This window comes from Lissotriton vulgaris, chromosome 3_2 (assembly GCF_964263255.1).
Source record: "Lissotriton vulgaris chromosome 3_2, aLisVul1.2, whole genome shotgun sequence".
Classification (NCBI taxonomy): Eukaryota; Metazoa; Chordata; class Amphibia; order Caudata; family Salamandridae; genus Lissotriton; species Lissotriton vulgaris.
Genome location: NC_141690.1, coordinates 90,492,380 through 90,507,231, shown reverse-complemented (window position 1 = coordinate 90,507,231; position 14,852 = coordinate 90,492,380). Strand labels below are relative to the sequence as shown.

At 46.2% G+C, this 14,852-nt stretch overlaps 1 protein-coding gene across 3 annotated transcripts in view; it reads left to right on the top strand.

Moving 5' to 3' along the window:
* The window catches only part of PACRGL (parkin coregulated like), a 239,588-nt gene extending 230,243 nt beyond the window's left edge, over nucleotides 1-9,345 (top strand). For all 3 annotated transcript variants that reach the window (XM_086964036.1, XM_086964035.1, XM_086964037.1), the window contains exon 8: nucleotides 6,114-9,345. In XM_086964036.1, the coding sequence (XP_086820162.1) occupies nucleotides 6,114-6,170 (57 nt within the window). In that variant the 3' untranslated portion in view covers nucleotides 6,171-9,345. The remainder of the gene's footprint in view (nucleotides 1-6,113) is intronic.
* Nucleotides 9,346-14,852: the final 5,507 nt, after the last annotated feature.

The following is a 14,852-nucleotide window of genomic DNA, read 5'->3' as shown; positions in this document are numbered from 1 at the left end:
ATGCCGGGTTAAAAATACATATGTTTTTGAAAAGCGAAAGTGAAATTTGCCGCCTCACTGTGCTGATGCTGAAGGCATAAAGCTCTGTGTGACCGGGATTAGAAGTCACAGAAGTCCGTATTTTTGCTGATGATGGTCACGAAAGGCTCTCCAACTCCACCACCAAGGAGGCACCTCTAGGGGTGGTTGTGTTTTGGCTGCAATCAGCTTTGTTTGTACCAGCGCGATAAAGTGCGGCAGCGCTGCACTGAAGAAAGATGGAAGAGCGCATACAGTAGCTGTTTAAAAACTTCATACATAGAAAGCGAAGGTGGAGGTGCAAGGAAAGGAAAGCACATGCAGTGAAATCCTGTCATCGACATTGGCATAAAGTTAACTGCAGGTGTGTGCTTATGTGGTACGGAAGGGTGCTGCCTAACTGGGTAAAAGGAGCACTGTCACAGTGAGCCACATATCGTTTTACTTTGCAACTTCAGGGGTCACAGGGAGGCACCAGATTTACCTCTAATAGAAACCTTGGTTTTCATTCTGAAAACTGCAATGATCGCCTTATTATTATTTTGGCTTCTGCCAGAATAATGTCCCCTCTGCAGACTCTGCATAAGTTCACATATCATTTAATGATTTCTCGTGCAGCTGCAAATAAGTGCTACAGTTAGAAATAAATAAATATGTCCAAGTTGTGTAATGTAACTGGCGCTCATGTACAGCGCTCCAATACGTTCAGGTCGAGTTTGCGGTATTAAACTGCGATTTTTTTTTTACATTCTTTGATTATAAATGCACTCTCAGTGTCAAGGTCATATGCAAGTGTTAAAATAACTCGGGCTAGGATATTTAGAAACAAGTGAAACCGGGAGCTGGTGAGGAAGATATGAAGGGTACTACCATTAAAGAAAAAGAGACAATGCTGATTTCACTTGGCAGCCGTATATCAAATCTGGTGTTGTGTTAATTTGGTATGTGCTAGTTTATACACATATGCAGAGCCTCTGCCAATGAATTCACAACTAGACCACTCTGAATTGTGTGAAACAGGGGGGCTGGACCTCTATGAATAGCTCTGCTATGCACTTCAGTTCTGCCTCAAATAGCTCTGCAAATGAACGTTCACGTTATATTATTTGATCATAGTTCTGGATTCTTTTGGTCATTGTATCTACAGTCTTACTTGAAGCAGGTGGATATTGTTTGTCTGTCCGTTATTTGTGATATGCCTGCATGCTCTGGGATAGTTCAGTATTCTGGATAGGTGTGGCTTGTTGGCGACAGATGTTCATTATTAGTGATCATGATTTTTTTTAAAGAAGTGAGTTAAGTAAGTACTGGTTGCAATTAGTTGTGCTTTAGTTGTGACATTTTGCAACATCCTTCTTCAGTGCAGAGTTTATTTACAGTAGTTATCTGCTATTTGTGATGTTGCAGAATTCTTAACCGTCTGGAACTATTTACATACTCTTTGTGAAAGAGAACCATACTTGATAAATTAAAAAAATGGCTTCCATGCTTAAATTGTGTCATCATAGGCAAATATTTTATTTCACCAAAGCTAACTTTTTCTTTATATTAAGGCTCCCTGTTTTCAGTATTTACTGATTTTTACTGATAAATACAGACCGAAAATGGTCTGTATTTAAATGTGGATAAAGACAGAAATTGAGCTAATGTTTCTCTGTCAGCCGGAGCCCTTATGTTTGATGCGGGATGGGAGTAGATGGGACAAGTGGATTTTACAGGACATGTAGATCTCAGTAGCATTTTGTCCCTTGGACAACTAGATTATTTGGAAAATTCCACACCCCTGTCTCTAAAGTGGTAGTTTAGTTGAGCAGTAAGGCATTATCAGAGGGCAGTGTAAAGCATTTGTTATACACACTAAGTCAGCAAATGGTCTCACACACTCAATAACTGAACTCTAGGTCAATTGTTTTGTTTCAAAAGATATAGTTGCTTTATTTTAGAACCAACAAGGTAGCAAAATACACTTTCTCAGAGTGAGTTACTTTAGTTAAATACTTTTCAAATAGGTAATAGACTTTTTGAATGCAATAGTTAGTTTGTTGCAACAGGCAACACAATTTCAAACACAATGCAACATTGAACTTAATGGGAATTTCTAGTTAAATGCAATTAGTTACTTTGTAGATTACTTTCCTAACCACAGGACTGGATCCTAGATTCAGTCCCGGGACATGAGCTGTAAACAGTTAAGTAAAAGCGTTTTGGTTACAGGAGTGATTTTTAAGGAATATTATTGTATTTTAAAAGTTGACAGAAACTTTTTCAGTTGAAATTGCCAATGTTGTCCTATGGAAGGAAATTCAATTTGCAGGTAAAGTATGTTCACGTTACTTTTGTAATCCAGAACTGGACTCCTAGGTTCAGTAATGGGACCTTATCTAAAACAGGTAAATAATTACGTTCTGGTAGTTGGTACGATTTTTTAAGAATATTTGTAGTTTGAAAAAATCGACGCTTAGAAGAAATTTCACAGAAAAACAGTCAATTGTTTCCTATGGAAGAAAATCCACTTTGCAGGTAAAGTATGTTCACCTTAGTTTTGTAATCCAGCACTGGACTCCTAGGTTTAGCACTGGGACCTCTATCTAAAACAGGTAAGTATTTACGTTTTGGTAGTTGGTACCATTTTTAAAGAATATTTGTAGTTTGCAAAAATCGACAAAGAAGAAATTTCACAGAAAAACAGGCAATGGTTTCCTATGGAAGAAAACACAGGTTACTGGTAAGTACGGTTAAAATTACTTTTCAGTGTTCTTGCTGGGCTAAAAGGTGCAGCACTGAGGTCTCTCCTGATAACAGATGAGTAAATCGGAATTTGTGGTTTGGCTGATTTTAGGTGAATATTTTAAAGTTCCAAAACTCCACACTTAGAAGAATTTCCAAGTGAAAACCAGTCACTGTTAGCCTATAGAAGAAAAGTGAGTTATCGGCTTTCCGGTAAGTACTCGACTGGCAGAGTTAAGGTTCTGGGCATAGACTCGGGGGTCTCCCAGGGTAAGGTAGGTACAGTTGGTAGACCCTCAGCGGCACAGGGGCAGCCTGGTGCAGAGGTAGGTAGGCCCAATGTTATCTGATGAGAGGCAGAGGGCCTTCGGTTGGTGGCTACTGGCTAGCAGGCCACGCGGCTGTGGGAGCTGGGCTCCTGGTCACGTTCTCAGGGCAAATGGGGCAGTAGTATAGGTCAAAGATTGCACTGCCAGGGGCACTCGGGCGGCTGGGTGCAGGGTGCTTTTGAGTCGTCGGGCGCTCAATGTTATTCAAGTGAGATCTTGAAAAGGAAACAAAGGCTGCAGGCTCGGAGACGGAGGATCTTCTGGAGCGACCAACACTTCGAGGGATAAGTTGGTATCTTGGAGGGTAGGTAGGCACCCCAGAGTTGGGTACAGGAGGCCGGCGGGCGCCGGGTGCAGGGGTGTCTTTGGACGTCGGGAAATCTTACCCTCTGCTGGTCGCGGTTGGAGGGGCCCCTGTTTCTGAGGCTGCAGGTGTCGTCCGGGTCATCAAGGCGGGTCCTTGGGCACTGGATTCCAGTTCAGAATCGCCGGGGGGACGACCTCAGGGTCTTTGTCCACTCTGGCACAGGCCGGGTTCAGCGGGTGCAGAGTACGCTGGATTCACAGTTCCTGGCTGGCACCAGGTGTTTTGCTGTTTGAGCAGAGCCACTGCTCGTGGGAGTCCCTGTCTCTAAGAGGGTCAAGGCAGGCAGGTCCTACGGAGTTTTTGAGGTTGCTGTCCGCAGAGACGCTGGTATTGAGCAGGAGCAGGAGCAGGTTCAAGGGTCAACAGGCCTGTAGGGCTGGGGCCAAATCAGTTGGTGTCGTCCTCTTTTTAGCAGCTGCACTGCAGGTCTCCTCCTTCTTGGTCTTCTTTATTATTTCTAAATGGGGATCTGAGGAAGGAGAGTTCAGGGTGCCCTAAATACTACATTTAGGGGCGTTATAAGTAGGGCAAGGGCAGGGACCAGTAGGTCTCTGTCCTGGGGTGAGTACCCCCCTAACCTGCTCCTCTCTTGTGGGGGGGGGGGGGGGGGGGGGGGGGGCAGGAGCCTATCTCTAATTGGACAGGGCTCCCCATCTTCAAGATGGCCGGAGTTGTGCTTCACCTAGCCTCTCCCACCTGAGGGGTGGAGTTGGCACTGGCTGGCACACCCCCTTTCCTAGCGTAGGTTTTCCCGCCAGAGTGGGGGTCAGAACCGGTGGGGGCCAGTTGCTGAGTACAGCAAGTGGTCTGGAAAAGCTCACAAAGGCGGTATGCCTTTGAAGCTTCCCCTGCCCATCCTGGGGGAGGAGCCCTAGCACCTCACCCAGGATGTGCATTGTTGCAGGCCCAGGAGAGCAGGGGACACTCCACCCAGGGGTCCAGCAACATGTCTGCTGTGTAGCAGCCCAGGCAGCCTCTCAGACCAGACGTGGATTGTAGGTTAGGTTGCAGGGGGCATCTCTAAGATGCCCTCTGTAGTGCATTTTACATAAAAAAAACACACTGGCATCAGTGTGGGTTTAATGTGCTGAGAAGTTTGATATCAAACTTGTCAGTCTTCAGTGTAGCCATTATGGTGCTGTGGAGTATGTAATGACAACCTCCCAGCACCTTATACTCTTAATGGCATCACTGCCCTTAACAGTGCCCAGGAATCACCTTGGGTACTGTAGGGGCACAGGGCTTATACACCTGTGCCCACACAACTGGACATCGGGCACCCAGCTAGAGGGCTGACTGATGTATGCCAGGGCAGTGGGTGTGTGCGCATGGCACACAGGGATGTGTGCCATGTCGAGACTTTGTTTAGTTCTGCACCAGGCCACTCAGTCTGCAAAGGCAGGGAGTGGGTGTCAGGGTGCAGGGCCCCCAAGGATGGCACAATAACTGCTGCAGCCCTTAAGAGTCTTCCCTGGTCACAGTGCCCTGGGTACCTAGGGTGCCATTTACTAGGGGCTGACATGTGGCCAGAGATGCCAATTGGGTTTCAGCTTCAATTCAGTTTTAGGGACGGAACATAGGCCCTGGGCCCCAGATTGGCAGGAGCCCAGGGCTCACTCAGTCAAAGCACATTAGCAATTCAGCAAAAAGTGGGGGCATACCAATGCAAGAAAGATGGCACTTTCTCACACCATGCACTATGCCCCATGAGCCTTAGGGCCTAACTTAGGGGTGACTTATGAATACTAAAAAAAGACTTTTAGACCTGGCAAAAATGTTTACCTTTTACCATATCGAAATGGCAGTTTAAAACTGCACTACCTGCTGTAGTGGCAGACCTAATACGTGTTTTAAAGTGGTGTTTTAGTGGGTGGGCACAGTGAGTGCTGTAGGTCTAGGCCCAATAGTAGCATTTAATGCACAGGTTTGGGGTACAGGTAGTACCACTTTTCTAGGAGCTTACAAGTAAAGTAAATATGCGAATCAGGTATAGCTCTATTTTACCATATTTGAAGGAGAGACCAGAAGCATTTTAGTACCTGTTAGCAGAGGTAAAGCCAACAAACATGGGTTCGGCAAAGGAAGGGAGTGAAGACAAAAAGTTTCAGTTGACACTGCTGACGTGCAATACTCTGGAAACAACCCATGCTTGTGTGACTGATCACAGATGTGGTTATTTGTGTCATTGATAAACAAGTTTTTTTTTTTATTCATCCTTAAAGTGGAAGCTGGCTGAAGCATATTTGAAATTTTAACGATGTTGTTATTCAAAAATGTTCCGGCAGCAACTCACTGTTTGTTTAGCTTTAATTTACTGTGTATTGATTTACTTCCCCTCGCTATCTGAATTACATGTAGTTATAATGACCTAAATGAATAATAGCGTAGTTGTAGTTCTACATGACCACTTGGCGACACCATCCTTCCTGTGCAAGTGAACATAGTAGCCTGGGTCGATAGGCCCGGACAAAAAGGAAGAAGCCACTGGTGGTTTCCATGTGTGATTTCAGTCTGTCTGTGGAAGTACACGACAGCCTAGCCATGATAAGCAGATTATTTTATTTACCATTGAGCTTTTAGGTGAAATATTGTCTAGAAAAGTATTAACATGTCTCAGTATCGATGTTTTACATTATTTCACTTAATCGTACAATATGGTTTTGTCTCAACAGGAAACACTTGGAATCATCAAATCAAAAATTCCAATTTATTGTTCAATCTGCTCTTGACCAAGGAGAATACATTATGAGTATCATCACACTATGGGGCCTTGAGAACTATCCTTGGCTGCTGTAGATGTTTGCGCTCAGTCATGGACCAGTCGTTGCTGTATTTGTAGTGCACAAAAGGCAAAGCAAAAAAAAAGGAAATTTGACTATACTGTTATGGTGATGTCTGCGCTCTCAAATCACTTGAACAAGCAATGCACCAATGTAATTACTGTTTGAAGGGATATAACATTTGTTTCCTCATGTGTCTCTTAAACTTTGACAGATAAAACATTTAAATTGTGGTGGTGTATTGCTCAGTTGAAAGCAAAATCTAGTAGTAAAATAATTCAGCTCATACATTTGCATCCTTGCTGGACTGGGTGCTATAATTTATATTAAATCATTTAATTTTCCAAAATAAGCAGTACAGTTTAACTTAGTTTCTAAAATAATATTTGTAACAATATCGTTGCTGTGACAAAACAATCACAACCGATAAGGAAGTACACGTTGCTAATTAACGTGTTTGATTGTCTAGGTTGGTTTCTCCAGTGACATGGTAAACACATCAGCCTGACTAATTTAAATGTTCTTGTCCTTCTATCGGACTCATTGATTGTTTCTTATTTGTATAGATAAGTATTGCCGTACCTTCTTTGCCATGCCCTGGCGTGAGGCTTGTCTTTTACTATTGCACGGATTTTTTTAATATAGTAACGTGGGGAAGCTATTGTTTTCTCTTTGTGACGGTGTATAGTGAAATAGGAAGTACATTGATAGTTGACATTAACAAACCTTTTTAAGGATTACGGTGCACACCTTTGAATGTGACAATTCCAAGGAAGGGATTCACAGAAAAGAATGCAGAAATCTGAGAATGATATACACGCGTCTTAATTTCCATAGATGTACACATTTGTGGGGGTTCACAATCACTATTCCTTTTCTCGTTTGTTTAAATCTGTGCGCAGTGATAAAGTTGCTCCATAAGCTGTGTCCAAGTCTGCATGCACTGAAGAATAGCAACAGCTTAATATGCAAGCATGTGGAGTGTGCAAGCTTGCAAGCTATCAAAATACATGGCGTAGAAAGAGTGCAGTGTGCCCTAACCCAAACCCGGCAATATTGACCTTCTGGCACGCGGGGCATTATGACAAGAAGTCCATTAACGGTGGTGCAGTGCGCTCCTTGGCCCTCTGTGACATTGACTCTTCCTCAACCCTTTCCAGAAAGGGAGACCGCACATTCTAAACCCATGGAGGTACTTGGAAAAAAATCTATGGAAAAATACTGTTGAGTACATTGCAGCCAGTGCCGAGCTGACTGAGCGTCTCTCACGTCTTGACCCTGGTGCCATGCCTGACCTGTTGGCACATGACAGCCCAAAGTGGTAAAGCAGGAATTCAAAAAAAGTTTGTACATTTCCAGATGTACTCCCACTGCCTTAAACTTGCTTCATGCAGTCATAATGAGGTGTGCATTTGTAATGTATTTTTGTTGTTTTCAAATCATTTTTACTGGATTTTCAAGGAAAAGAACATTATAAATGATAATAACAGTTATAATAATTAATGATAATGACAATTATAACGAAATGGAAAGAAAAAAAACTACAAAAGAAGAAGGAAATACTCAGAGGTTTATTTTCATTCTATCACTATCAGTAAATGTCAGAATGCATGTGCTTTTCATTTTCAATATGTACTCCAACTTTTTTTTAAACTATAATATAGTTGGCCCCATGGTGTGGATAGAACGGTTAGCAACGGGGTGAGAAGACCGTCAAACGTACAACTGTGTTGGTGTTTATTACTTTGCTTGCAGCCACCTATCTGGTTATTTAGATCCCTCCCTGTGTTTCCACTTCATGCCCTAAACTCGGCTCTGAAGAAGATCCAGCTACTTGCATATTTTACATATTTTTACAATCAAGAGCCGCCATTCATAACAGGATATGCCTCATTTTGTGCATAAAATAGAGATGTGAATCGGCCCCTAGAGTTTGATGGAAAATTCACTCACAACTGTGACGTCATCATTTTCTTCAGGGCACAATGTGCGGATTTCTCCATCCTTTAAATCGGAGAGGCACAAATGGAAGGTCATTCTATATGAATGTGCTTTAAGTGACATTCAAGAATGTAAATTCTGGAGCGAATTCCGATCTTGAAGTAGCTAACTTCGAAATTTGTGTTTTTACTCGAACTAACAAATTAATTGAAAAAAATAGTAAAGTTGACCTTTAAGAAACATGGAGCTGAATTTCACACGGAGACATTTCTACCTAAAGTAACAGTTCATAACGTTTGGATTGTGCGCTGTATGATATGGTCACTTGTTAAGTGATTTGTTTTTTGTTTTTCTGTTGGGTTTACTTGTAATATTAGCCACATGCAAACTGTATAAGTTGAAGTACTATTGGACATAGAAGGGAATGTAGGAAAAAGCTTAGCCAAGGATACATTTGTTTGTAATTCGGCTACATGACTGAAAAACCTAACAGTGGTGCGGATTCTATTATCTAAATAAACGCCCAGATTTTGACCAACTGTTTATGCTGAGGAGTATGTGGGACTGCCACAGTATTGTACCTGCGTGTGTGGAACGGCATTATTGGATGCAGGTATTCCTTCCGCATAGAGCTAACGTGGGTGTGACATGGCACTGCATCAGTTACTCATTTACACCCCCTTCCAACATCCACCACAGTACCAAAAATAATAAAAAGAGGACCTATGATCTGGGATTGGCGGGCCTTATACAATAGTGGCTACTTGGCGCAGGTGAACATCTGTACTGTGACAAGCCGCCCTTTTTGGTTTGAAAGTTTCTCAAATGCAAAGGTGTGTTTACAAGTGGACCTATGTGAGGATATATTAAAGCAGCAGTTGACTGTACATCAGTGGCCAGCTATGCCTAGAAGTTATTTTCAGCACTAACTGTAAGTACCAAACCCGTGGTTGACCTGCTGCTGATAGAGCAACCAATAAGTGTTTTCTTTCTGCGCATGGTATGCCTTGGTGTAATGCCTAGGTTTGTAAACCTTTGTATTAAATGGGATATTCTAATGCAAGTGATATCATAGGCACTTGCATTACAGAACAAATAACTAAAGTGAATATATTTTATTACAATTAAGTATTTGACTAACCTATTTTTTGCTGTAGTAAAAAAATAAAAATAATAAAATGTGTTGGAATCGCTTGATTTATTTCAGTACTAAGCCGACACTATGTGTCATTTTAGACAGCAAATCAAAAACGTGTCAATGCTCATAACTGTAAGCAAATCCAAAGAACAATGGATGGACACACTGTTTTACTGCGCCGTCTCGATCCATGCTATGTTGCAGTCAGTGCTACTTTTGTGTCTATGCCTGTGTTTGGCTGCCCCCCTTTCTACCTTCTAAATTGCATGCGATCTCTTGCATGGCCATGCAAAGCTTGTTCAGTGTTGGCCAGTGCCCTGGCCCTGTTTAAGACTATAGTTCTATGGAAGTTGTTATTGCTAGTATTACTTTGCAGGTGCCGTGTTGGTGTGAGCTTTATCAGACAGATGACCATTACTCCCTATAGGTTTTGGGAATATATTCATAGGCTTGGTGTTAGAACTGGGGGTCTCTAGTTGGCAATTGTATACACCTTTGACCAAGTAGGGCCCCTTGTTTCTAAGTCAGGGGAAGGGGATTACACTACTGGATAACCCCTGCTCACCCCCTTGGTAGCTTGGCTCGAGCAGAAAGGCTCCTCGATACGATGGCTCTGTGACGATGCTCGCAGCGACGTGATGCGGTCCGCGAGCAAGCGGTGCGACGATCATACCCAGTGACGGCAGGCTCTGCGACGACACTCGCAGCGATGGTAATCTTCCCGCACCGGACTGGTGCGTCCCGCAAACGAAGGATGCAATGACTCTGGCAGCGGCGACAGGCGCTGCCACGATCTCGGCCTTCGTAGCGGCTGGAATTTCCTCGCACTGACGGGGATGCGCTCCGCAATCGAGCGATGCGACAAAACTTGCTGAAAGTCTTGGTTTCCAGGTTCCCAACACAGGTACAACTTCCAGAGGCACCACAAATGGCCCAAGCACTCTAGGAAGGACAGAACTCTCTCAGCAGAGTTCAGGGAAGCTGGGGGTGAAGTCCTTTTGTTCCTGGGACTTCTTAACAGGAAGCCAGCTCTTCTCAGGCCCTTGGAGATTCCTTCAAGCAAGGGGACACAGCACAAAGCAAAGTCCTTCCCCCTCTCCTTGGCAGCAAAGCAACAGCAGGTCAGTCCAGCAGAGCAACAGCAGGACAGTCTTCCTTCTTCTGTTTCAGCTTTCTCCTTGGCAGAGGTTCCTTCTTGATTCCAGGATGATCTAATCTTCTGTAGTCAGGGGTCCTGTACTTATACCCCTAAAAGTATTTGATCCCTTTGTGCTGGAGGGCTCTGAGCCCGGTCTGAACCAGTCCTGGGTGTTCCTTGAGCATTTTGTTTTCCTGGCCTCTCCTTTCCTTTCAGGGAGAGGGGCAGGGTCGTCAGCCGCCCAGCAGGAGGTGGAACCAGCATTGTGGAAGGCAAACACAGCCCTATTCAGGCCCAGGTGCTATCCCCTCCCACCACTCAGAATGCAGATGCAGTCATTCAGCCTAGGGCTGACTCAGCCAGCCTCCTGGGGGCTCCCAGCCTCTGTCACTCTCAAACTAGACTGTCAATTCACAAGCAGGCCAAGGCACACAGAAAGGTCAGAAAAGAGAACAGCAACTTTCCAAAAAGTGCTGTTCTCAAACCCAGGATTTAAAAGCAACCTTTCCTAAAAGATGTGTTATTAAATTCAGAGTTCAGAGATACCAAACTTGTATGTCCTATCTTGTTCCTATAGGAAGATATGCTGGTAGCCACTGTAGCCAGCATTCCCCATGATAGCCTATGGGGCAAGATAGCCTTACAATAGTGAAAAGCTAAAATGGCTGTAATTCACTACCAGAGCATGTCACCTGCACTAGTACATGCTCTACCTTGCACATACACTGCACCCTGTCCAAGGGGGTACCATGGGCCTTCCATAGGGGTGTTCTATGTGTACAGAAAGGAAAGGGTTAGGCCTGGTCAGTGGGGACACTGACCAGGAGGACAAGGCAGTCCACAGACTGCACCAGGCACTGCAGTGGCAGGCCTGAGACACCATTTTAGGGCTACTCATGTGGGTGGCACAATCAGTGCTGCAGGCACTTGTTATCACCAGCCCGACACACTCAGTGCACTTTACTAGGGACTTCTTGGTGACATAAACATGCCAATCATGGATAACCAATAACAAGTTACAAAGGGAGCACTTGGACACTGAACAGCCGAGGCAAAGTGCCCAAAGCATCTAAACCAGCAAAAACAAAATCCAGCACAGCATCAAAAATACAGGAGGTAGAGGCAAAAAGATAGGGGGAAACCACGTCAAAGATGCCAGGTCTAACATGTGTCCCCTCCAGCTAAAAGTTGGGAGAACTACCCACCCTCTTGGGAGTTCTCTTCACTAGGCGGAAAAACCTGGACAGACCATCAACATTGGCGTGTTCTGTGCCAGGGCAGTGTTCGACCGTTAAGTCCATTCTCTGTAGGGAGATGGACCACCTCAATAGTTTTGGGTTCTCACCCCTCATCTGCATTAACCATCTGAGGGGCCTGTGGTCTGTCTGAACACGGAAGTGAGTCCCAAACAGGTAGGGCCTCAGCTTATTCATAGCCCAGACCACAGCAAAAGCTTCCCTTTCATTTGCACTCCCATCTGTTCCCCCGGGGAGTAGCCACCTACTAATGGAAGGCACAGGTTGGTCCCAGGCCTTGTTGATCTGTGAGAGTACTGCTCCCACACCATGCTCTGAAGCATCTGTCTGCACTATGAACTCACTGGAGAAGTCCGGTGCCTTGAGCACCGGTGCTGTGCACATGGCAGTCTTCAGGGCATCAAAAGCAGTTTGCCAGGCTTCGGTCCAATTCACTTTCCTGGGCTGCTTCTTGAAAGTCAGCTCTTTCAAGGGGGGAAACGATGGTGCCATATCCCTTGATAAACCGTCTGTAATACCCGGTGAGACCTAAAAAGTCCCTCACCTCTGTCTGGGTCTTGGGGGGCTCCCGAGCCAGAATGGTATCAATCTTCGCCTGTAGTGGCGCCACCTGCCCCCCCCTCCCCTACTTGGTGTTCCAAGCACACCACCAATCCCTGCCCTATCTGGCACTTGCTGGCCTTGATAGTGAGGCCTGCTCTTTGCACAGCCTTCAACACTTCACAGAGGTGTTGCAAGTGTTCCTCCCACGTGGAGCTGAACACAGCAATGTCATCCAGGTATGCGGGGCGGAATTCCTCCAGCCCGGTCAGTACCTGGTTAACCAGTCTCTGGAATGTGGCAGGGGCTTTCTTCAACCCAAAGGGCATGACTCAGAACTGGAAGTGCCCCTCTGGCGTTGAGAATGCAGACCTCTCTTTGGCCCCCTCAGTTAAGGCATTCTGCCAGTACCCAGAAGTTAAATCAAATGTACTGAGGTACTGGACAGCTCCCAACCGATCCACAAGCTCATCAGCTCTGGGGATGGGGTGTGCGTCAGTCTTGGTGACCGCATTGAGCCCACGGTAGTCCACACAAAACCGGAGTTCGAGAGTGGCACCTGGCACAGCAGCTTTTGGCACTAAGACCACTGGGCTAGCCCAGGGGCTGCTGGAGGGCTCAATTACCCCTAGCGCCAACATCTTGGAAACCTCTTCCTTGATGCTGGCCCTGACCTTGTCAGTTACCCTGTAAAATTTCTGTTTCACAGGCACGCTATCTTCAGTGGGCGAGAGAACCACACCATCCACTGACCCGTCTTGCTCCTTGGCTGCCAGGAGGTCAGGGAGAGGATCACTATCCTCTTCCCTTCCAGCATCTGTAGCCATGAGCATTGTCACTTCAGACCTCTCAAAGTAGGGTTTCAGGCGGTTCACATGCAAGACTCACAGAGGCTGCCTGGGAGTCTTTAATTTAACCAGATGTTACTTCGCTCTTGCGCCACCCTCACTTTCTGCCCAGGTTGAAATTCAACCAGAGTGGTATTCTGGTCGTACCATCTTTTCATTTCTTCCTGGCTAGCCTCCAGGTTCTCCTGAGCGAGCTTCGTGAAGCGGTGTGTCTGGTTGCGGAAGGCCAGCACATAGCTGAATACATCCTGGGGGGTTTTCCCACGGGATTTCTCCCACCTTTCCTTCACCAGTGTGAGAGGTCCTCTAACAGGGTGGCCATACAGGAGTTCAAAGGGACTGAACCCTAAGGACTTCTGAGGCACCTCCCTGTAGGTAAACAACAGGCAAGGTAGAAAGACGTCCCACTTCCGTCTCATGGGCTCCGCTAGGCCCATAACCATACCTTTCAGGGTGCGGTTGAACCTTTCAACCGACCCATTTCCTTGAGAGTGGTAAGGAGTGGTGAACTTATAAGTTACCCCACACTCCTCCCACAGGGACTTCATGCACCTAGAGATGAAGTTGGTACCCCGGTCAGAGACCACCTCTCTGGGGAACCCCACACGGGAAAAGATCCCTATCAATGCACGGTCCACCACGGGTGCTGTGATTGTCCTGAGAGGGACTGCTTCCGGGTACCGGGTGGCATGGTCCACCAAGACCAGGATGAACCTATTGCCTACGGCTATCTTGGGGTCCAGGGGCCCCATGATGTCGATGCCCACCCGCTCGAAAGGGGTGCTCACCACAGGAAAGGGTTGGAGGGGTGCCTTGCACTTCCCTCCGCTCCTGCCACTGGCCTGACCTGTTTGGCAAGTTCTACAAAAGGTACCGATGTGCTTCTTCATCTGGGGCCAGTAGAAGTGGGTGACAAGCCTTTGGAAGGTCTTGTCTTGCCCCAGATGTCCTGTGAGAGGCACGTCATGAGACAGACCCATTAGGAAGTTCCTGAAGCGCTCAGGTACCACCAGCACACGGGCTGCACCGGGCTCAGCAAACTTAGACTCACTATACAATAACTCATCTTCCCAGTAAATGAGATGATTTTTGGATGCTCCACCTGCTGCAAGGTCTGCAGCCTGTTGGCGCACACCAATGAGGGAAAGGCATTCTTTCTACGCCCTGCAGAATTCCTCCCTGGAGGGCCTTCCTTCTTTCTGCCAATGGGTTAGCTCAGGTAGGTCGCCCAGTTCGGCCACCTGGTCCCCTGTAGGTTCCAGGGCATCCGCCTCAGGTTCTGCTCTTTCCTGGACCGTGGGAACGGCTGGGACTGGTTTCCCGCGCCCCCTGCCTCTTCCTCTCTGGGCCACTATTTCAGGCTCCAGTTCTGCTGAATCATCCTTACTGACTGCCATAGCACGCGTGGTCACGCAGATCCACGCAGGCAAACCCAACATCTCCAGATGAGCTTGGTGGTCCACATCCTTCCATGGAGAACTCACCAGGTCATTACCTAGCAGACAGTCTACAGGTAAGGCTTCACTGACAACAACTTCCAAGAGACCAGAGACCCCCTTCCACTCAAATGGAACCCATGACACTTTGCAGAGGCGCACTGAGCTGTCAGCTGCCAGTACAGGGCAGAGTACATTTGGAATGACCTCCTCTTCAGACACACACTGACACCTCACGGATGTCACACTTGCTCTTGTGTCTTTTAGAGCCTCTATCTCTCTCCCATTGATGATCACCCTCTGCCCATATTTCTTAGTGTTAGGGGGCAGTAAG